The sequence below is a fragment of the Rissa tridactyla genome, chromosome 2, assembly GCF_028500815.1.
Source record: "Rissa tridactyla isolate bRisTri1 chromosome 2, bRisTri1.patW.cur.20221130, whole genome shotgun sequence".
NCBI lineage: Eukaryota > Metazoa > Chordata > Aves > Charadriiformes > Laridae > Rissa > Rissa tridactyla.
The window spans coordinates 150864899-150887351 of record NC_071467.1 but is presented as its reverse complement, the minus strand read 5'-3'; the positions used below and the strand labels follow the sequence as shown (position 1 = coordinate 150887351).

The window sequence follows — 22453 nt, the reverse complement described above, 5'->3', positions numbered from 1 at the left end:
ATTATCAGAAAATGCAGCTCGTGTCTCATGAGATCTGGAGACAGGTTCAACTCAGGCTCACGGCTGCAGCAGCTGTTTTTGGTGATCAAGAGGTGCCACTTCTCTCCTTAAAAACTAATTCACTGAAGAGGAGCTATTGGGCAGCACGGTCCTGCAAGAGTTACTGCCTTTTTGTTTGCCAAACTCAGGCTACTGCCTCCCGGAGTATTTTAATCTGCTGCCACTGACAAATCCTTCACATTGTTGTCCTAAATTCCACCAGAGTTTCAGCTGAAGTTTTACTCGGACAACGCTCAAACTAAATGCGTGTAGGAGGCCGGTGGGATCGGCGGCGGGGGGGGGGGGCGTGGGAAGGGGTTCGCCGATGCCACCAGGAAACGCCGCCGCCAGGGAGGCGCTGGGGCACGACGAGAGGGCGATGGCCGCGCTCTCTCCCGCCTTCCAGGAAACCGAAATAGAAACGGGTGCTGGAGCCGCCCCCCGCCCTCGGCCAGGGGCGGGCGGCGCTACCTGCGCCCTTCCCCGCCCACGGGAGTTTCCCGCGGGACCCGGCCGAGCGGCCCCGGCGCTGGCGGCGGGCGGACGGGCGGTGCGGCCTCTGCGGGAGCCCCGCCGGTAAGCGGGGACGGGCGGCGGGGGGAGCGGGGTCGGGCGAGCGGGGAGAAGCGTCGGGAGAGCCCCGACGGGACGGGACGGGGCTGCGGAGGCGGCTCGGACGCCTCTCCGCTCGCCCGCCAGCTCGACCGGCAGCGGGGATGGAGGTGCGGGGAGCTGTCGGGGTCCGGCAGCGGGGATGGAGGTGCGGGGGGCTGTCGGGGTCCGGCAGCGGGGATGGAGGTGCGGGGGGCTGTCGGGGTCCGGCAGCGGGGATGGAGGTGCGGGGGGCTGTCGGGGTCCGGCAGCGGGGATGGAGGTGCGGGGGGCTGTCGGGGTCCGGCAGCGGGGATGGAGGTGCGGGGGGCTGTCGGGGTCCGGCAGCGGGGATGGAGGTGCGGGGGGCTGTAGCTGGGCAGGTTGCTGGCTGTCCTCAGCCTCCTGGTCGTGTTTGTCGCTGGAGTCGTTTGATCTCCAGCACCTGTGCTGCCGCCGGGGGGCTGCAGGGCGGGAAGGGGGGCACTGGAACACGTCCCTGCAGGAGGGGAGCTTGTTGCCACTGTCAGTGCTAGGAGCTTCTGTTTTCTTTTCTTTTTCCCAAGTGAAAATCTGAAATGCTGTAAAAGTGAAATTCTTGGTACTTTTTGTCCTTTAACAGCAGAACCTTTTTTTTTTTTTTTCCCAAAGGGATTTTCTTTTTCAAAGTCTGTTGATAACTTTTCTTAAAAGCAAATAAGGACTTTTTTTCATCACTGATGGACAAGTACTTGCCACTTAGGCCAGAAAATTATTGACTAAAGCAGCACAAGAAATCTTTATGATGGGTGTATGGTTGTGTTGAGCCAGTTGGTGCAGTTTTTGATTAGGTTTGGGGTTTGGTGGCTGTAGCTGATTTTGGTTTTTAATTTTTATTGTAGATTTTGTTCGGGTTTTTTGTTTTATTGGTCCTTAACACACAAAAAATCCCACAGGAGCTCAGAAGACTGTTACTGTTATTTTAATATGGATATAAGGATGCTCTCAAGCAGCACACTTCTCAGAAAAAGGAGCTTAACGAAAAGCTACTCTTGATAAATAAAGAAATAAACTCTTGGCTCACAAATTACTCATGTGATGATGTCGAAATAATGGCAGAACTGGAGAAAGAGTCTTGTGCTTTAGCAACTGACTTAAGTGCTTACAATTAGTTTTGTTTCTCCACTGTATGTAAAACCAGGTTTTTTAACTGACAACCGAAGTACAGCATGCTTAGTGATGTAATTTCTTCATGTACCTGGATTGTATAGAATGATTTAAAACATTACGTGAGCGCCCACCACAGATACTAGTACAGGATTTTAGGGATGAAAAGGAAGAATGAATTCCCTGTTGGCAAGTGGACACCTTTTTTGCCAGTTGTGGAAATATAATACATAAATTGCTGCATAATTTAAAAAATCAGCTTTATATAGTCTAGACACTGCGCTCATTATGCAAACATTTAGTGTTTAGAATTTGCTAGATATAGGGAAAAATGAAGGGTCTGCTGCTTTTCGCAAGCACTGAAAGCACAGAACTGAGAATACGCAGGTTATAGTCACTTTTCCTTGTTATTCAGAGCTTTTTGGATAGTAGTGAAACTGCCAAGAATATTATTAGTATTGTGCTGTAGTTTGGGAACATTTTGAGGAACAGAGCAGAGCTGGCACTTATGGAAAGCTGCAGTTGGTCTAAACTGTACAGCTAGCTGTCTTATGCATGAAAACATTATCAGAGAGGGAATTAGTTTAATTATGGTACATACTTGTCTTTATCCACAAAAGACTAGAGCATCTAGAGGCTCATGTTTTTCTCCAGAAAGTCCCTCAGGACTAGTTTCTAACTTTACCTGACTTTACACATGCAGTCTCTCGGTTCCATTTATGACTGGACTGTTTCTTTTCTCACCGCCCCCACTAATTCAGCACCAAAAAAAGAGCAATGAATGAAAGTCCTGCTGTGGGGAAAAATAGACATCTCCTTTATTATAAAGCGTAAACACTTTCCACCTTTGTTAACAGCCTTTATCTTGGGCATAGAGCAAGAAGATGTGATGTTAGGGGTTAGAAAACACCCTTATCATGTTTTATTTTTTGTATAGGTTGGAAAAACCTGACCTCTCTGAGCACCCCGGATACAAAGCCTGGGTGCTCGAGTAGTGCTAGTGACCACAAGGTTTCCTACCCGGCTGCCCTAATGCTAGGGGTTGACTTGAGGCTGGGTGAAGCGGTGTAGAGCACTGGTGAAAGTCTCCATGACCGTCCCGGGGGGATGGGGAGGCATGGTGCTGCTCTGCCACCGTCACCCTGGGGGTTTGAAAAGGAGCGCGTTGCACCGCAGGCACTCCCCTTGCCTTTTCCTACACTGCATCTGCTGAGCTGTGCTCCCCTGCCTTTCGAACTCGCAGCACGTGGTCTGAGGTTCTTTGCCAAGTCAGACGCGTCATTTTACTCGGTTTTCTTCAACGTTAGAGCTGACGTAAATACTCTAACCCATGAGAAATATGTGCCACAAAGCTTCCACGTCCTTGCGGGGAGGGTAAGAAAGATAATGATCATAACTAGAAACTGTACCTGGGTAAACGACATTGCTTCATGGCCTCAGGGGACCGAGTCTCCTGCTTGTCCTTGAGATAAATAGGTTGTGCTTGCTGCTTTTCTTTTTTTTTTCTTTTTTTTTTTTTTTCACCAGTATCTTTTTTGTCTGGTTGTTATCTTTTGCCCAAAATAGATGCTTGCAGTGGATTATGAAAAAAGGAAATGAGAGCTCTCTAAATAGGGCATGCTCTACTCAGTTCTGCTAGAGGAAACGGAGCTCCTTCTCTTTGCTATTAGCAAGCATGAGGCAGGGAGAATAAGACTCAGGACCTAACCATGGAAAAACTATTTTTCACTACTACTTGGAAATCTGGATGATCATACAGTACTTTGATTCTTTTTTGAGCTGTCATCTTTTTCTGCAGAAAAATCCCCTGTTATCTCAGCCTTGTGATTACCAGTTTTTCTTTCCGTGAAGCCTGTGAAGCAAATGATCATATGAGTACAAACCAGTCCTTCTGCTTGAGCTGGTCTGCCATGGCTTTATTTGTTTTACTTTTTTTAATAGACTGCTACAGAACGCTGTGAAATTATCATCGGTGGTAAATACGGGTTCAAGAAACATGACGACTTTAGGGATTATATTGAGAAGTTTTTGATGGTTTTGTGTGATGTAACCAGGATAAATACAAGGTAAGTGCCTTGGACGTTTATGTGTTGAAAACTATTTGTTAAGTATTTTAATGACTGATCACGTATATGTGTTTAACTTGAACAGAGTAACTCTCTCTGGCTTGAAGTAGGAACCTGGGATGGGAAGGGACTTTTTGGGATGTTGAACCCAGTTTCTTGTAGTGAAAGTCCACTTCAGCAAAACGGTGAAGATTTATCTTAAAAAGTTATTGTTAGGACTAGCAAGGGCAGAACAAACTGCTGGAAACTGCTTCAAAAGCTCATTGCTTTTATGCTAGCTCAATTTCTGTCTTTCTTCTGAAACTGGTGAAAATTTCAGTTCAAGTCTAGTTCTGATCAGTTATTTGCAAAAAAACATGGATTGTGTATCTCAGGTGATGACTTGCTTGTACTTTATGCAATGATACTAACAGGTGCTTATTATTAGTGGAATGATCTTGCTCCATGACCTTCTTTTCTTTCTGGACACATCACATAAATTGCTCCTAAAAGCTTGGCGATAAACTAATTGAGTATGTTTATATGTCTCTCTGTCATTCATTTCCAAATAATAAATTCCTTCAATTGTATTGAGGGTGCTCCTTCATTTTTGCATGTCCAGCAAAATATAACTAATTTGTGCTTCCTTACTGTGCCAGTTCCTCTAACGAAAAGCTTTATCATAGTAAATTCCAAGAATGAATGACAGGGGAGGTTCGCTAATAACCTCTAAATAAAATTTCACTAGCAAAGACTTTTCCTCCATTTCCTCTTCACCCAGTCTACTAACTATGATTTTCTTCGTAATACAAATTAATAATTTTAAATCTATCTGTATAATAATGAACTATCATCCTGATCACTTTTTTTTTTTTTTTTTTTTACTTTGCTAAAACAAATTTAGGTGAGAAGTGTTTTCAGGTTTGTTTGTTTCTTTTTTTTCAGGAGTGGTTTTGCAAAGTGGACAGTAATGGAGTATATGAGCACGGGTAGTGATAGCAAAGAGGAGATTGACTTGTTGCTAACTAATTTAAATATGTCTGAGGTGATAGACATCATGGAAAACCTTTATCCAGGTGGAGACCTTGCAGTCTATGAAGACAGCTTAATTGCAATGTGTGAAGAGGCAAATCAAAATGAAGAACGTGCGGAATCTTTACTGTTTTGTGAAAGGGAGGTTTCTTTGATGTCCTCCGTCAAATACGGGACTGTGGAAGACCTGCTTGCTTTTGCAAATCAGGTGTCCAACACTGCAAAACAGTTTAAAGGATGCAGACAGCAAGAATCTGGAATCCTCTTGAATATGGTATGTCTCTTTTCTTTTTACTTGCAAATTAGTAGACCTTAGGAGTCAGAAGTTTTTAATGAATGTCAATAAAGGTCACCCCCAGTCCCTGGAGTAACAGTTAGGCTGTTGTTCCCTGTGCAAACCTGGGACTGAGGGGATCTCTGAGGTCATCAAGTCTGGCCCCTGCAGTCTCAGGCAGCTAAGGAGAAAGGTCTGCTGTTCAGAAAGATCCACACTATGTTGCCTCTTGGTATCCCTGGAGATTAGAAAACATTTCCCAATGTTGAATACAAACTTGAGACCCACAGTAAAAAAGCAAAAGGTACAACTATGGTGGCTTACAGGTTTGGGAGACGGTAAGGGTATTCCAGTGTTATGCAAAACTCCCAAGTAAAGGTCTAGGATCTATTTTGGTATTCACCCTATCTGCACAAAATGTAAAAAGTAGTAATGTAAGGAGAAAAGTGTATAGTAACAACTGTGGCTTTCAGAATTACAATATTACATAATATCACACACTGCTAAATTCAAGTACAGATGGCTTGTTTGGAGATATGTTCATTTTTTCCCTAAAATGATTTGTGTTCTATAAGCATCTGTAGATATTGGTGTCATTGGACTTGTTTTTAAAATCAGTTGCTCTAGAAACAAGCAATTGTGAAATGGAAGTTTGTTCATATATTTTTGTGCTGCTGCTTTATTTTCTTAAGATAGTCTACATCTATCATCTTAAATATCTTGCATGTAATATGTTTTATATGTGAACATTGGTTGCTTGAGGCTTACTGGTTGCTCAGGTGTGAAATAGCACAGGGTATTGCTTTATTCTGATTTGGAGGGAGCATTGCAGTGTTGCAAAACAGTCCCTTTTAAACTCTAACATTGAAATGACACTTACTAATATTAAATGTTTCCTATACTTAGGGTAGACACTGTTCTACATACTCGTGGTTGTTTTGCTTGCATATTGTTTCTACAGATGCATACAATTGGTATGAACCAAGTACTATTAGTGCACGTGATCCCATTAAGCAACTGAGGACTGGAGACAGGGCATTACCTGTACATGCATTTCAGCAGGCGCACCTGCATCGTTAATATCTACAGCAGTTTAGTTAGGATCAGGAGTGTTTCTGATTGCCTGGTGACCCCCACTGACTGCACTGTGGCTTGTGTCACGATGGGTCTTGGATTAGTTTCAGTTGAAACTAAACTGAAGGATACCTTACAGCCACAAATGAGATTCATCCCACGGGACCAGGCTGGAAACTAGTCCTGAAAGCCTCCTGAACATGTGAATAGTGCGGTGGTTGTTGCTCTCTTGTTCTGCAAACCCGCTCTGCTCGGTCTGTGTTGTGGTTTCCTCAGTTTCCAGGAGAGGTGTAACCCATGCGGATTAGGTAGTCTCAACCCCTTGAAATGCAGAGGCGAGCAGGCAAGATGTACGGATTGCCAGTCTTTACCTTGGTCCTGATAAGTAGAGGGGAGGCTCATTCTGGGTATCCTAAGCAAAATACTTTTTATTAAAAGGCACATACCCCCAACAGTTAAGAACTTATCCTCCCCAAAATGAAGAACTTTGGAGAATTAACTTATTTTGTGTAGATACTAGTTACAAATGACAGTTTTAGCAGCCAAGAAGACACTTTCCTAATTGAAAACCAGGAGGCAGCTAAAGCACAGAATGTTGTGTGTGTTATATCTTAAAAAGAAATCTAAACCAAATAATCTTCCTAATATGCTGTTATCTTAAAAAGAGTAGTTGAAGAGCTGAGTACATGAGGCCATGTGACAGACATGAAGTGATAAATATCCTTGATCTGCTTTTACATATCTTCAAGAGTCTCAATAAAGTAGCAGTAAACAGGTTAATGATATTCCAGATACTGACAGTACTATATATCCCTGAATTAATTAGAAGCATATTCACGGGAAACATTACTAATTCTTTAGCTGAGAGAATATTAAAAGACTGAAGAAATAATGTCAAACCTCAAGCAGTACCGGCTGTAGTTAGGAGTTTGGTCTCTCTCTCTCACGTGCAGAGGGAGGGAGTTGTTTCAGAGAAAGATTTAGAGCAAGATACTGCCTTAGATGCTCTGAATCGCTTCCTGGAGGAGCCCTCCTTGCCTCGTTGACAGTATAGAGAACCAAAGCTCTCAACATTACCCACCTAAAGCAGACAGTGTGACTCCCGCTCTTTTTTTTTTTTTTTTTTTTTTGAACTACAGTATAAAACTAAAAGAAGGTGGCTGGTAAAATCGCAGCAGACTTATTTGACCTTTTACTAAGCAGCAGAAACTCTGATACAAGATAGAAAATTCAAACGTGTTCCCCTAGCCATACGTGTGATATTAGGAAATGCTGAAACTCTTGCTCACATCATGTAAGATAGCCTGTGAGTAACAGGTATGTGGCATAACAAGTTAGCAGATTACAGGAAGGACAAACATGTGCAGGTAAATCTAATAACAAGAGGTGGGTAATTTCATTAACCCAGCTGCTGTTGTTGTTGTTTCACGACAATTAATTGCAACTTACACTTTGTAAGTTAGTCACTGGAGAGAAACGTGGATGCCTGGGCTGTGAATGAATGCCACACCTCACATGCTGTTCCCATTTGGTGTTTCTAAATAAAGACTGCTGAACAGATCACATACATCATGCACATATATAAGTGATTTGGTTTTTTTTCACCACTACATATATAAAATGAATTAGGCTTGAACTTCATAGTGATTTTTTTTTTTTGTTTTTGTTTTTTTAATTTAACTCTACAGATCACGCCCAAGAATGGGCGCTATCAAATCGACTCGGATGTGCTCCTGTTTCCGTGGAAGCTGACTTACAGGAACATTGGCTCTGATTTTATTCCTCGGGGAGCTTTTGGGAAGGTGTACTTAGCCCAAGACAGAGAAACCAAGAAACGAATGGCATGCAAACTGGTATGTTAGTTCAGTAGTTTTATCTCTGAGCAAATATTATATGACATAGTACATACAGTATATTTTTAAATATGTCTGCATAAAATTCCACTGTTAGGCTGATGATCATCTTGGTTTTGTTGGCCTACACAAGGTAGAAAAAAATGCACATTTTTAACTGTTAGCTTGTTTAAATTTTTGTCTCTTAAACTGCAAAAGTTTCAGCATTTTGAAAGTATCTGGAAGTCCGTGTAAGTGCCACATGGGCAGGCTTGCTGCAGTGCAGCAGTAGAAGAATTTCTACTTGTCCTGCTGTACTCGTGGTGGTAAATGACCAGCATGAGATCACGTCCCTGCTGAAGGTGATAGCAAAACCCTGTTGCTGCAGATGGTTTTGGGATTTTGTCCTTTAACTGGGGTCTTCAGATATAAGTTTTCTTTACTCCAGTGCTATAATGTCCCTGAGAGCTCAGCTTATGTGTACAGCTCTCGCTGTGCTTTCAGTTCTGACTGAGCACAAGGTTGTGACACGTCTCAAGAAAACTGCTAAGCACACCCCTATTTTTATACAAGCCAACGTTTTCTTTCAGCTTTACCTTTTGATATACCATTCTAAATAGAGCAGTAAATATTTATTGCGAGTCAAAGCTCAGCTGGGACGCTGCTCTATATCCCTCAGATCATGAATAAGGACCTGCATTACTTCCACGTGTGAAGGAGTTGAGAAGGCCGTTGTGTGTCCTTCCCTTGCAGCCAGTGTATCCCCACGTGGACAGATTTAGTTTGCCACTCCTGCATAGCCCACTGCAGAATTAAAGCTTCCTAATGTTTCTGAAAATATAAATGGTATTTCTCATTGCAATAAAAATATTAGCCCCTTATTTGGTTCACAGCCACAAGTCTGAGGGAAGGAGAATAAAAAGAGCGGTAGTAGCCTTTCCGTGTGTAAGCAAACACTGCTTTTCATTATCTTAGCAATCTGCCATCAGTACTTTTTAAAAAAATGTAGCGCTGCGGGTGCTGGCTTTAAAACAAGTTTCATTTTTTGTAAGCCATAAGACAGCGCTGATAAGGGTTGCTCGGTAAGGACCCGAGCGTGGTCAGTCCCTGGGCTGTGCTGGGCGCTGCCAGCACCGATCCACGTGTCAGCCAGAGTTCTGGAAGAGCAGATGAGACTGCGCAAAGCTAATGGAAAAGGCAGCGGGATTTCTATCTCCTTCCCCAGGAAGTTTGCGCAGAGCTTTTGCGTAACCACCGGATTTTGACGGGAATAAGTTGCTACGCTGTTTTTTCTGGAAGATTGCACTTTTTTATTTGGGCATGGTTCCAAAAACTCTCTCAACTTTAAACAGGATGTGTCTCAAATGGAAAGGAAGAAAAAGTCATGGCATCAAAATAAAGCTCCATATTTTAACAAGTGGATAGGAGTGCTTTGCTTCCTTCTTCTGTTTTAATCTATAGGATAACTAGTGTTAGTACGGATAACTTGGTTTTTGAGCTGCTTTTCTGTCATTTTGTTTCAATGTCCCAGGTGCCAGTGGAACAGTTCAAACCATCAGATGTTGAAATACAGGCATGTTTCCGCCACGAAAACATTGCAGAATTATACGGTGCTATTTTGTGGGATGAGACAATCCATCTCTTTATGGAAGCTGGAGAGGGAGGATCTGTCATGGAAAAGCTGGAGAGTTGTGGTCCTATGAGAGAATTCGAAATCATTTGGGTGACGAAGCATATTCTGAAAGGACTTGACTTTCTCCACTCCAAGAGGATTATCCACCACGATATCAAACGTATGTGTGTGTGATTCCTTGGAGTGCTTTCTGGTCCAGGCTGGGCTGGGGCTTAGGCTCCAGTGGAGAGCCTGGGACTGAACTGGGAGAGCCTGGGACTGATCTGGGGCGCATAGCCTTGCATCTCTGGGTGGGAGGCGTGGGTAATGCTCCACAAATGATAAGGTCAGGTTCTGCAGATAATCGTTATTTACACTATTTATTAGTTCACTTCAGTGGAGAGGGTGATTTGAAAGTCCTATTTCCTTTGCCTTTCTTGAGCAACTCAGTTTGAAATCAAAACCTAAAGAAAATGAGTGAAATTACCAGTCTGTGTTAAGCCAGAAGTTTCCCTCTTTCCATGTAAATTCAGCCTGAGTGCTTCCATGCCCCACCTTCCACTTGCACCTTCTTTTAGATTTTATGTTTCTGCGTGGCTCTTCCTCAGTTTGAGACACTTTGGAACTAAATATGTAATTTTTACTGTTTTTTTTTCTTTCAACAATTACTGCAAATTTTAGTATATATTTGCTTTTAAAAAGCTCTGGGTATTAACACATATAAATAATCAAAACATATTGATATTAAACCTGAATTAAATATATTAATATTAAATTGCTTCAAAGTTTACTTTTAATGCATTATGTTTAGTTCAATATTACATACTCTTTCTCTCAGCATCACCTCTTCCCGCAGACAGTTAAATTCTGCCTTTCTAGTAACAATGCTTTTAATGAAAATGTATCTCTTCTGCGAGTTATTTTTTGATAAACTTGAGGGTTTAAAATAGAAATGTTCAAACCGAAGTGTTACAGTAAATAGTTGACAGAAGACAATTATGGGCAACGGCTAAATTTTTATCTCGGTTTTGCCTTTTTTTTTTTTTTTTTTTTTTAGTTAATGTGGGTCAGTACTTCAGATGTAACCCTTTGAGATTTTGACAACTATAAAGCTGCTAAATTTTCCCTTAGTTGTGCTTTCTTGCTTGTAGTAAGAGTTTCCTATGGGTTTATTGTAATTGGCAGTACCAATGACATTAATTAAAAGGTTTAAAAACCAAACCAGCCAAAACCCAACCCACAGCATCTAGATAGTGGATAGGAGAACCAACCCATTGTGAATGTGGTGGATGTGGGTGCGTTTCGCTTTTCCCAGCCTTTTTCTGCCTTGCTGAGTGAGCTGGGGAACCCGGGCCCTTAAGGGCAACCAGGACTCCGCTCCAGGGAGCCGAGGTGTGTGTTTTCCCTTGCCAGGCGGAATTGATAGAAAAAGACTGTTCGATGCAGGAGAAGATGGGGTGTTTTGCTGAGATAAAGACTGCCCTGAGCCTGGAAGGGGAAGAGGACTTTCTGTTGGCTCTTGGGAGCAGCTCAGTGCTGCCACGCATTTTAACCCTTGGTTGAAAAGTGGTTAAATATAAGGTTATTTGGTGGTGGGAACCTTAGTCCGAAACCAGCCAAAGCTGGGACTGGGTCTGGTCCCAAGCAGGCAGCAGAGCTTGCCGCACTGTGGCGGTGTGGTCCTCTGCACTGTCCTTTATGTGGTGTTTAAAATCCATATCTTCAAAGGTATCCCTAGAATTACCCATTTATGTAGGTAGTTTCGTAGCACTGGTAAGGTGGCAGGTACTTGAAGGATTGCTTCAGGAGCCAGTACCACTGAAATCAAGCCTACATCTTGGTGGACAATGTCAAGATGGAAAATGACGCACAGTTTCCTTTGGGAGAAGGGAAACATGTTTCTGTAGTGTAACTTGGAGACTCCGTTTGTCCACATCTTCTGAAACAGCAAACAAGAATTTCTCAAGGCTTACACAGAGCACTACCTTCATAAATATTTGATCAGAAATACACCTGCAAAGAAAGCCACTGAGTACGAAGTTGTGCCTTGGGCAGAGTTTTATGAAGGAGAGTGAATTAAGCTCCTAGATATTGCTGCAATTCAGTGGGAGTTTGGACCACTGTCTTTTATGACTTTTGCAGCCATAGTCTGTCCTCTCTCATCATGCTGAGGCACTCTCGCTGACCAGTGCAGGAGACCATGTGGTTGCTCTTCAGGGGCCTTGATTCCTCTCTACTTCTGTCTTCATTTAAATCGTTAGTGTAGAGAAACCTCTTGGTAACCAACAGTTATGTTGTTTGTAGCCAGACCTGCAACAGCATGCTCTCCACCTTGGAGGCCATCAAACATCTTTAGAGTAAGCCTCGCTGTGCTGAGGCGCCTACCAGTTTCCCACTTTCGTCCCTTAACCTCAGCCATTTTTCTCTCTCTCTCTTTTCTTTTTTTCTTTTTTAAAAGATAGGGAAATGTCCAAACATTGGTTCTCCTTTTACATAAACCAGTCCAGTTTGATTTTTAAGATATGATTTAAAATTGGACCCAATCACTAACAGACCTGTTTTGGCTAGGAGAAGGGCTGTGTTGGCTATAGAGACTGGTTGTGCTAATCTCCCTTTTCAGGCTAACAACCAAATGAAACAGGCATGTTGTAAAATAAGTGCCCAACGTGCTAGAAACTTAAAATGCTGTATTTTTGGTTTTCTTTTAGCAAGCAACATTGTCTTTATGTCAACTAAGGCTGTTTTGGTGGATTTTGGCCTAAGCGTGCAAATGACTGAAGACATTTACTACCCCAAAGACCTTAGAGGAACAGAGGTAAGAAGCTGGAGGGACAAAAGTCCTTATGTTGTATTATTCCCATGGTTGTGGTGCTTGGGCTCAAATTTGGAGCTTGAGGGTAGAAGCTTGGGCAAAAGAGTTTCATAATAACTTATCAAAAAATTATAAACATTAATATAGTCTCAATTATATATTTTTTTTTATTTTCAACTTACTGAAAGGAGAATCAGGTGTCACACTTTGAAAGCCGTGTCACCTTCTCTGGAGTCCCATTTGTTAACGATTATTAAATTTGAAGTCAAAGAGAAATTGGGGTTCACTGAAGTCCAGCAAAGGAACAATGCTCTGAGAAGGGTTGTTTGCAGTGAGTCAGCTGCTTCAGAATTTGGTTCTTTGCTCTAGCAAAGATTTCTTCTGAGATACCAGCTGTGGACTGGGGTGACCTGCTCAACGCAGTAGTTTGACTCCTCCTTTGAAACCACAGCAATTACAGACCTCTGGGTTTCACCCCTTAGCATTTCTGAGCTCTGTTCCTCATCTACATGTAACCCTCTTGTCCTTTGGGGGTTATGTATGGCACAGTTGATGATTATCTGATAAACTACTTAGGCGTTACAGTGACGGAGGTGGGGGCCTTTTTAAATGCTCTCAGTGACTTTGACTCTGAATGTGCACAGGGGTCCTGCACGCCACTTGGGCTACCGTCGTATCGAAGGGTTTCCAGGGCTGGAGCTTTAGTAAACAAGCAAGCAGCAACAATTAGCCTGGATAGCTGCTGCAAATGCGGCTTTGCATGCTTTCTGCCTCTGGAGGAGGTTTTTTGCAGGAAGCACTTCAGCTGAAATGTTGGTGGTTATCATTTTGATAGTCTTCCACAGCCCAGGCACGTGTTTAGAGGAGGTACTTGAATAACTGACAGAGAACATCTCAGTCCTTGGAAGGGCGGGATAAACTAAGATTTCACAGAAAGTCAGGCTTGTTTGTTTACTTGGTTTTGGGATATTTGGGAAAATACTTGGATATTTGTTTTCACTGTCTTCCCAGTCAGGGGAGTTAAGAGCTTAAAATGCTTATTGTACTGTAAGCAACGTGCTTTCTGGCATTTAATGTGCATGCTTTGTGAGTGGTTTGCTTTGGTTTGGGGTTTTTTGTTTGTTTGTTTTTTTAGGGGTTTTTTGTGTGCCGTTAATGAGAATAAGAAAAATGGCAGGAATGAGTTGGAAGCCCTGTTAGGGTATTTCCCAAGGGTAGAGATGTGTGTGAACAGAAAATTTCCAGGTCTGTGGAGTGGACTGGTGATGATCCACTCCTGGCTGTTGGAGGACAAGCCAAGTTCATGTTGGGAAGAGCAACTGTGAAAAACACTTAGTTCTTCATTTAGTAGGCGAGAAATTATTCCACACTGTTGAGCATCTGCAGTCATGTCCTCAGAAAGCAGATAATCCCCACAACCCTGAAACATGGTGGTGCTTGGTGTTTGCTGTCTCAGGGGAGAGGCAGCCAGTCCTCGGAACCAGGAATCCTGCCATTCTGCCACAACACTGAGGGCCAGAAGTAAGGTTGCAGAGGGCACGCTGGGAAAGATTTTCAAATACCAGTCAAAGATTTTTAGGAAAATCATGAATGCTAGTCTATAGGTTTTTCTGCTCACAGTCTTCCTCCTAGGCATCTTCCTCCCCACGGTGTCGGTGTTCAGCCTTGTGGGGTGCCTTGTCCAGTCACTCACAAATGCCCTCCGTAGTCTTTGATAACATTGGCTTCCTTGATTTTTTCAAAGTAAGATCTTGACTCTCCAAAGTCCTCCTGAGTTTTGTGCCCTCTATTATGCAGCCTGAAGAAGTGGTGCAGTTGTCCAGGAGTGCTGTGGCTGCACATAGTTGTGCAACCCCTTCTTAGGGCTGTCACTGCCATGCAGCACTGTGCCTGTGAACTGGCTGGTTTCTGGTACGTCTGGCCTTGGCAGGGACTCGTGTCCGTGAAGGAAGCGGCAGTGGGAGTTACCTTTCTCCTGTGCATGTTCTCCTCTGGGCGTTTAGGATTTTTATTCACTTGTATAGCACAGAAAATCTGAATGTAGTGAATCTGCCTTGTGTTTCTGAAAATGAATGGTTGCAATTCTGGGCAGAATGATGGAAAGATAGTTAAATTTTGTTTAGTTGGTGTAGCATGAAAAACCTGGTTTTTCTGAACAGTACGTGTACAAGGCTTGCAGCACAATATACCATGGTTGCGATGAAACAGCTCTACAGGAAATACTTTTTCTAGGCATTTGCTACACTTTCTGTTATGTTTCCATCACTTTGTTAAAAAATATAAGCTTCAGTGACAACTATTTGAGGGGAGGAAAAAGTTGTCTGCCAAGGTTTATTGAGTGTGGAAGGTGTGATTCATTTGCAGGAATGCTGGACTGAAACTAGCACAGCACGACGGAAAGGACTGGGTTTTAGCCGGGTTGTGTCGCTGGTCTGACTGGCAGGCAAGTGCCAGCCCAGCAAGTAGGAATGAGTTGGGAATGGGGAAGGTACCTGGGGCTTGGGCTGCCTTCTTTGGTGACGACAGAGTCTTAGGCCAGTCTAAATTGGTCTGAAATCACAGCTTGGGTGAACATCTCATTTTTCTTTTTGGCCCTGTGCAATCAGGATGCAACTTGACCATTTTCACACTTTGTAACTGCAGACAGGTTCTTGTTCCAGCATCCTTTTTTCCTCAAGAAGGCAGCTGCTTTTTGTTTATATAGATTTCATTCAAGTTGCACTGTTTTTGCTAAGGATTTTTTTTTTTTTACAAAGGTAGAAATTTTGTTCTTTGCACCTTATGAGACTTAAAGGTGGGGGTGCGGACACGCTTATTCTATCTTAGCCTCAAGGAAAGCAATGGACAGGAGTAAGTGGCAGCTGTAGACACTTGCTGAACCTTTGCACACGCTTCTGGTCTGAAGCTCTGTTTGCAGATGCGTGGTATGTGATTTACTGGGAAATATTCCTTGGAATTTGCGTGAGCCCTACAGCCGTTCTCAATCTGTGGTAATAAGTAGTCAAACCATGTGGTTATGACTTAACTTCCTGCTCTTGTGTCAGTTAATGGCTTTTAATGTGATTCTTTGTGGCAGGATGACTTGAACTAATTAAAGTTCTGTTTGGCTCCTTTAGAGGGAAATTGGGTGAGGGAAAAGTTGAAACCAGAAGCAAATAGGGCGGCCCTCTAACCTAGCGTGCTGTGGGCTGTGCCCGGGTTGTGTTGAAACCTACTGCCTGGGCCAGTGGCGGTGGCGGAGCTGTGGGGGCAGCTCCTGACGGTCCTGGGGTGTGACTCCTCCGTCCTGCCCGTCTGGTTCTCCTCCAGCTGCGCTCCCAGCTGCCTGGAGCTGGCAGGAGCTTCCCACCAGATCCTTCCTGACAAATGCAAACGTTTCAGTGAAATGTTTGGATGGAAGACTCTATTTTGGTTTAGACGAGATTAGAATTTTTGGGGTAAAAAAAAAAAAAGGATGGAAAGGGATGCTTGCCTTAATAGCTGCTGTGGCATAACCTGGTGGAAAGGGCACACAGCAGGATTTAAGGCTTTTAATTTGTGCCTTGCTTTAGACCTGGCTCGTTCCTCACCATCCTATTTCTTAGGATAAAGCCCCAATGTGCATGTTATTGGATAAAGGGGTGAGAGAAGAATAAGGAAGACAGGAAGGTGTATATCTGTCAGTTCTGTCCAGAAGAGTTGTGTAGCATCCAGGGATTTAAGGTGTGGACTCCTACCCTCAGCTGGGTGGCTAGCAGCGGGGTCACCTTCTTCGTTAGCCTAGTGCAGGCCCATGTTGTTCAAGCAGAATGGAGCAGTCCCAGCAGTGCCCGGCAAAACAAACTGGCAATTCAGGCACCTCCTTTTGCTGTGAAGGGATGAGGTTCCTGCTACACAAAGCAGAGCCATGGCTTGAACCTCAGCCTCTCACAGCTCAGCTAAGTCCCCTCCCCACTGCGCTGTGGCTGTCTGGGGAGGGCAAACCTGGGATATGAATTTGTCCAGGTGCCAGACTGAAAAACCTCTGTGATTGTGATAATGTGCAGAGCAGAAAATTGTGATTGCAGTAATGTGCAGAGCAGAGCAGCTGCAGGTACTAGTGGGATGCATCCCCTTAGAGGGGTGTTTCCCGGATCACTTCGCTTGTTGTTTTCCCCTGTTGATTAATCTTTTTTTGATTGTTCTTCACAGATTTACATGAGCCCTGAAGTTATCCTCTGCAGAGGCCACACAACAAAAGCGGACATCTACAGCATGGGAGCTACTATTATTCATATGCAAACCGGCATCCCACCCTGGGTGAACAGATATCCACGTTCAGCATATCCATCCTACCTCTATATTGTAAGTGTCCTTAGCAAAGCCACAGCTCAGTTTCAGCTGAAGGGTTTCCTGTACTCTTGTTGGGAAAGCTCCAGTCATATAAAAACTATCAAAATATTTGTCAGAGAGATTATATCATCCGTTTTGCTTCGGGGGAGGGAGGGAAGAAGTGGGTTTTGATCATTTAGTGAAAGACAGAGGCTGAGCTGGAGTCATCTCTGTGGTTTGTGTTACAGTTTGCAGGCCTTGGGTTTACTGCAAGGACAGGCTTAGAACATTGTGAAACATGATTGAAACAAGCCCATCTATGTTCTGCTTGTCAGTTTTGCTTAGAAATTGCAGATAAAAACCGGAGCCTGGCAAATTTGATTCTCTGGTTCTGCCAGTATGGTACAGAAATCTGGTGAATTTGCATTGCGTGGGATTTTAGGCTTGCTTGGAGTTGCTTTGAGTTTTTAAAATTATGATAAAAACTGATTTTCAAAAGGTGGATTTTGTGCAGTTACATAATCTGGTGTAATTGATCAGCCCAGTTTAGGGAGGTGATGAGTTGTAAGCGGGGAATTCCCAGACCACTCATGTGGTTATCTGTGACTTCCTCTTCCATTGTTTTTGGAATAACTGTTTCAATGGTCTGTTTTTTTTTTTATTCCAACAGATACACAAGCAAGCTCCCCCCTTAGAGGACATTGCTGAAGACTGCAGCACTTCCATGAGAGAGTTGCTAGAAGCAGCTCTAGAAAGGAATCCTAATCATAGGCTGTCTGCAGCAGACTTACTGAAGCACGAAGCCTTACACCCACCCCCAGAAGAGCAGCCGCGGTGCCAGAGTCTGGACTCGGCGTTGTTTGAAAGGAAAAGACTACTTGCAAGGAAGGAGCTGCAGTTGCCAGAAAACATTACAGGTAATGACATCAAGCTTACTTACCTTGCACTCTGTAGACTTTACTTTGTGTCAAAACTCGATTGTTTAGGAGCAAATGAAACTCAAAAGGCTTCTGGAGAGGGACTAGCAAAAATCCCAATCGGATGAGATCAGCCCCAGAGCTCATTAAGTGTTATGTAAAACGCCCATTGACTTCAACAGGGGAAGAACTTAGCCTGAATTCTGCAGCTCCGGAAGGGCTGGCTCATGAAAAAGCCCTGGCAGTCATTCAGGGCTCTTCTTCACGAAGTATAGGCTGCTGTCCCAAATTGCCTTATTTTGCTGCAGTAGTAGAGGTGTTTTATTGATACCAGTGATTTGTTTGGTAACCAAAAAAAAAAGAAGTCCCAACAACCACCACCAAAACCAACATTTTTTGCTTCCTTTAAGACACACACAAAACCATAAACGGTAATGTTGCTTAGTGTCATCAGTACAAGCCCTTTGTTTTAAAACCAGAAAGGACTGGAGGATAGAACGCAGTTCCCTTGTGCATTAATAAGTGCTTTATGAAGGATAATACATGAACCAGTTAGAAAACTCAGTGTGTCCTTAGATAATATTAAGACCCAGAGAGATTTGGTGCCAGCAACATGCTATCAGGCTTCAAAATGCTTTTCTTCTACTTCTAAAATGTTTGGAGGATCCTCACAAAAAGCATTTAAAAACTGAACCCAGACAAGTGGTTTATTTGATTGCAATAAATATTTGAAAAGATATCTATGCAAAGTTTTGGGTGCTGTAATCCATAGTTGTTGCAATGTATCCACTTAACGCTTAAATCAATCACAGCCTTTGCATTTAGAACGGCAGTGTGCCTTCTGGATTTTGCCTTGTGGGTGCATAACCCTCTGACCAGCTCAGGCCATCTGAATCAGTTCTTTTGAAGATGAAAAAATATTTGACCATTTGACCACAACTTTAGGTGCTTGAGATTGCAGGGCGCTCATTACACAACTATTCAGGGGAGTTCTGCCATTGCAAAGGTTTCTTCAGACCTTGATTTGAAAGAAGAAAAAATCGAGACTGACCGTATTTGTTCTGTATTGTCACACCCAGCCACACGAAGAGGATGTCATCTGTTTAGATGAAAATTCCCCTGTAATGTAGGGGAATTCTCGCCTGGCAGAGAGCTAGCAGAATTTTTTAGTGCACCGAAGTCTCCTTTAGCAGTATGGCTCAGAGGGTGAGGAAGATGTGTCCAGCTATCCCAGCTGATGGAGGGTTTTTTTAAAGAGTTGAACACACTTGCTGTTCTCAATAGCAAACTACTTACCTTTCTTTGCCCTACAGTTGTGGTTGATTTGGGATATTTTATTTTATTTTATATTTTATTTTTTATTTTATTTTAATGAGTTTTATGTTGTATTGTCCTTAAAAATGGAGCTTGCTAAACCACAGGTAGATAAAAGCAAATATTAGGCCAATAATTCCCGTAATGTCTGCAGCCATGAAACTGAACTAACGTAGCTATTTGTGCAATAATGACATGCTGTGTCTGTTTCCTTTTTAGATTCCTCTTTGTGTACTGGGAGCATGGAAGAGTCAGACCTGCTAAAAAGGCAAAGATCGCTCTACATAGATCTTGGAGCTCTAGCTGGTTACTTCAATATTGTTAGGGGACCACCAGCCTTAGAATACGACTGACTCAGTAACGTTGTATGTCGGCGGGTCAGAAATGGACCTCTACCTCTTAAAACTTGATTTTAAGACTTTGTTTTCAAACTTGTACATAAAAATATTGCCATTGTAGGCTGTAAAATGTGAATAGTGTTTAATTGCACAGATGATTAAGCTAAACCCTTAGGGGCTCTGATAAGCTGATCCCAAGCAACGATATTTGTGTGTCTGCTGGTCGACCAACAAGAAGACGGCGAAAAGAATACTGCTGGGAATGTCTTAATCCAGGATATCTTCCTGTGCTGGGCCTTGCACTTTTATAAAACTTATAATATATGCTTGCAAATACTGTCATGAAAAAAAAAATAATTGAGCATGTGGGCTGTAAGATTTGGTCTATCTGAGCTGTCCTTAGAGAAAACCTTCCAGGAAAAAAAAAAAAGTCGTTGATCAACCAGTCAAAGACTGGTTCAGTCTTTTTCTGTCTTTGAGACTTGGCCAGTCTCTGGCCATTCTTAACGGAAATCAGGGCCTCCCTTAAGCTGAGCTAATTTCTATCAGCTATCTCTGGAGCCAAAGCATCGCTTGGTTAGAGATGTGTTTTAACTTTGCATCTTCCCAGGGCTGTCAGAGCGAAGCAGGGCGCCGTCCCCCTTCTCCGTGGGTGTAGGGAATCCTTTGCTGGCTGTGTGGGTTAGCTTTGGGAACAGAACAGCAAGCTGGCCCTGACAAAGCACGGCGGTGACTCTGCCAGCTACCTGTCTTACAGCTACTGCAAGGATATCTTGGGTAGTTTTCAAGGGTAGGTCAAATGTTATTCCCTGTTGGTAACAGTGGACAGGCTCCAGGCTCTTGCTTTTTAATACTTTAAAATTGTACACATATATAATTGCCGTGAGTGCTATGGTTTGGAAAGCATGTCATTAGTGACAAGCTGTGTTTATGTTCCTATGGAAATGGAATTATATTGTTCTTGCTGTGCCTCATACATTTGAAACATGATGTTTTGGATGATAGTAAAACTATGTAAACTGCATAGTTCTGTACATCCCATGGGATGAGAACGTAAACTTTTATAAAATTCTCTTCAATGCTTAGGATGACTCTTTATAAGCATTTGTGTTAAAATGGCATACTATGTATGTTGTACACTGAATCTTTTCTGAAGCACAGTCTCTTTTTCATGTGTCTATTATTTAATGCTGCTCCTATCTAACACGTGATCTTAAACAGATGATTTCTAGTTTGATACTGATATGGTCAAATGAATAAATCCAGCTCAGTGCCTTGAGACGTGGTCACTCTGTTCTTTCATCTTTGAAAACAGCGTGGGGCTGTGACCGTGTTTGGGCCAACCTCCCCTACCACGGCCCTGATACACGACACACATCATTCCACTTATTGGGGAGTTGGGTGAAGGTCGTTGTTGATGGATTTTGGACTCTGGTAACAGACAATGAGTGTTTCTGACAAAATCTCACTCTCAGGCTACAATGCGCCTTCTGGATGTGGCACAGCAGTTGTGTACAACATGCAGCGCTTCAGTCCCGATGTTAATTGCTGCAAAAAAATCCTGATGGGAATAACCCACCTGCTCCAGCACTTTCTGCAAAACCTCTAGATGACTGGCTGCTTTGAGGAGAGCTCTGCAGGGGAGCCCTCTTCATAAATCACCTGGGTTCAATTTTCTGGTCTTTGGCTGATGGCTTTTGATCTTGAACGAGATTCACAGAATTAGTAGGAAGCAGCTTTTCAGGTAACTGGAGGTGGGCTTAAAATCTCTTCCCCACCTTCCCTTCTACCAAATTAAGGTGTTTATCACCACCAAATAGTGGCTAGGTGTTATGCAAAGGCTTATCAAGTGCCTAGATACTTCAACAATGAGATCCATGTAGGAATTACAGGCTGCTAGAGGGCTTTTACCATTGCTTGAAAAAAGTTAGACTGATTTTTCTTCTTTTATTTTTTTTCTTTTGTGCCATCCTCCTTTCTCCCACCCAGTTAAATGATTTAGCATTGAAATCTGCATATGGGGACAGACTTACTGTTTAATATTTGTTCTTAGTATATGGCTGTTACGTATCTTCACACTATGCAAGTAATAAGTGACGAGGTTATCCAAAGTAATTACAGTTTAAGTGTTGCCAGACATAGGTGATAAGGTTTGACTGAGCAAACCAATAGCTCTTTATAGGCACATCCACGGGTCTAAACAGCATGAGGCTTCATGATAAACGTCACTTCAGAGGACTAGGACACAATGAACAAGTAGCTGTTCAGGTACACCGAACACCAAGCATCACGACCGGCTCTGTGAGCTTTCTAGTAGCTGAGGACTACTTTCAGGTGAGCCTCAGGCTGCAGCTACGCAGGGATTTCTCTCTGGTGCAATACATCATATCCCAAGTGTATCACATCCCCCGAGCGTATCCCCGTGGCTGATCCCTGTGTTGTGTAGGTTCACCTGTTTGTGCCACCACCTGGGGAACGAGGTCAGGGAAACGAGCTGGGTTAGAAACAGCCTGGGAGGGGGAAGAGTGTTTCTCTAATCTGGTTGCCTGAGCAGCTGTGTACTCGGAGACACCAAGGCTGGAGGTGAGGGTGGGGGAATGAAAAGGGATGGTGGGAAAACCCTGCTGGCACGAGCCCCAGGGGGGTGGCTGGTGTGCACTGTGCCGCGGGATTTTGCAAATGGTTTGCCCTGCTTGTGTTGATTTCTGGTGTGCAGTTTCATTTTCTCTTGGGGGAATACTGAGACTCATGCTAACTGCAAAGGAGAGTGTGTGGAGAACCCCGCCGCTCGCGGTGACTGCTGAAATTGGAGAGCCAGCGGTGTCCTTGTGGGCTTAGCAGGTTTCTGGTGCTCAAATCAGCTTGTGACCCTGAGACCAAGCCCACCACCGTGCTCCTCCGCAGGGCTTCCTGATGTGAGCAGCCCACAGCGGGTGTGGAGATCATTTTAAGACACGCTAAGCTCCCCACTCCTTTGTGAAGGAAGATCGGATTTAGGTCACACCTTTGAAACAGCGTGGGGGAAGAGAGAGAAGTCAAACCCCATTTTTTCCTGTTTTCTTGTATCTGCTGCTTCTTTGCACCTCCTGCCCCAGCTGCTTTCTCCCATGCCTCCTCTAAGTGAGAAGGTTTCACTT

The 22453-nt window shown here is 43.4% G+C and overlaps 1 protein-coding gene across 2 annotated transcripts; it reads left to right on the top strand.

Annotated features, from left to right (window-relative positions):
• The first annotated feature begins 429 nt into the window (after positions 1-429).
• On the top strand, positions 430-20861 carry MAP3K8 (mitogen-activated protein kinase kinase kinase 8). 2 transcript variants are annotated; one of them, XM_054192925.1, is made up of 9 exons: positions 430-615; positions 3718-3842; positions 4767-5127; positions 7890-8054; positions 9565-9826; positions 12354-12460; positions 16628-16780; positions 17418-17664; positions 19198-20861. In XM_054192925.1, the coding sequence occupies exons 2-9, from the start codon at positions 3808-3810 to the stop codon at positions 19329-19331; spliced, it is 1464 nt and encodes a 487-aa protein (XP_054048900.1). In that variant the 5' UTR covers positions 430-615; positions 3718-3807; the 3' UTR covers positions 19332-20861. The 2 variants fall into 2 exon arrangements, with proteins under 2 accessions (XP_054048900.1, XP_054048901.1); XM_054192926.1 differs by lacking the exon at positions 430-615 and having other exon boundaries at positions 1192-3842; positions 4898-5127.
• Positions 20862-22453: the final 1592 nt, after the last annotated feature.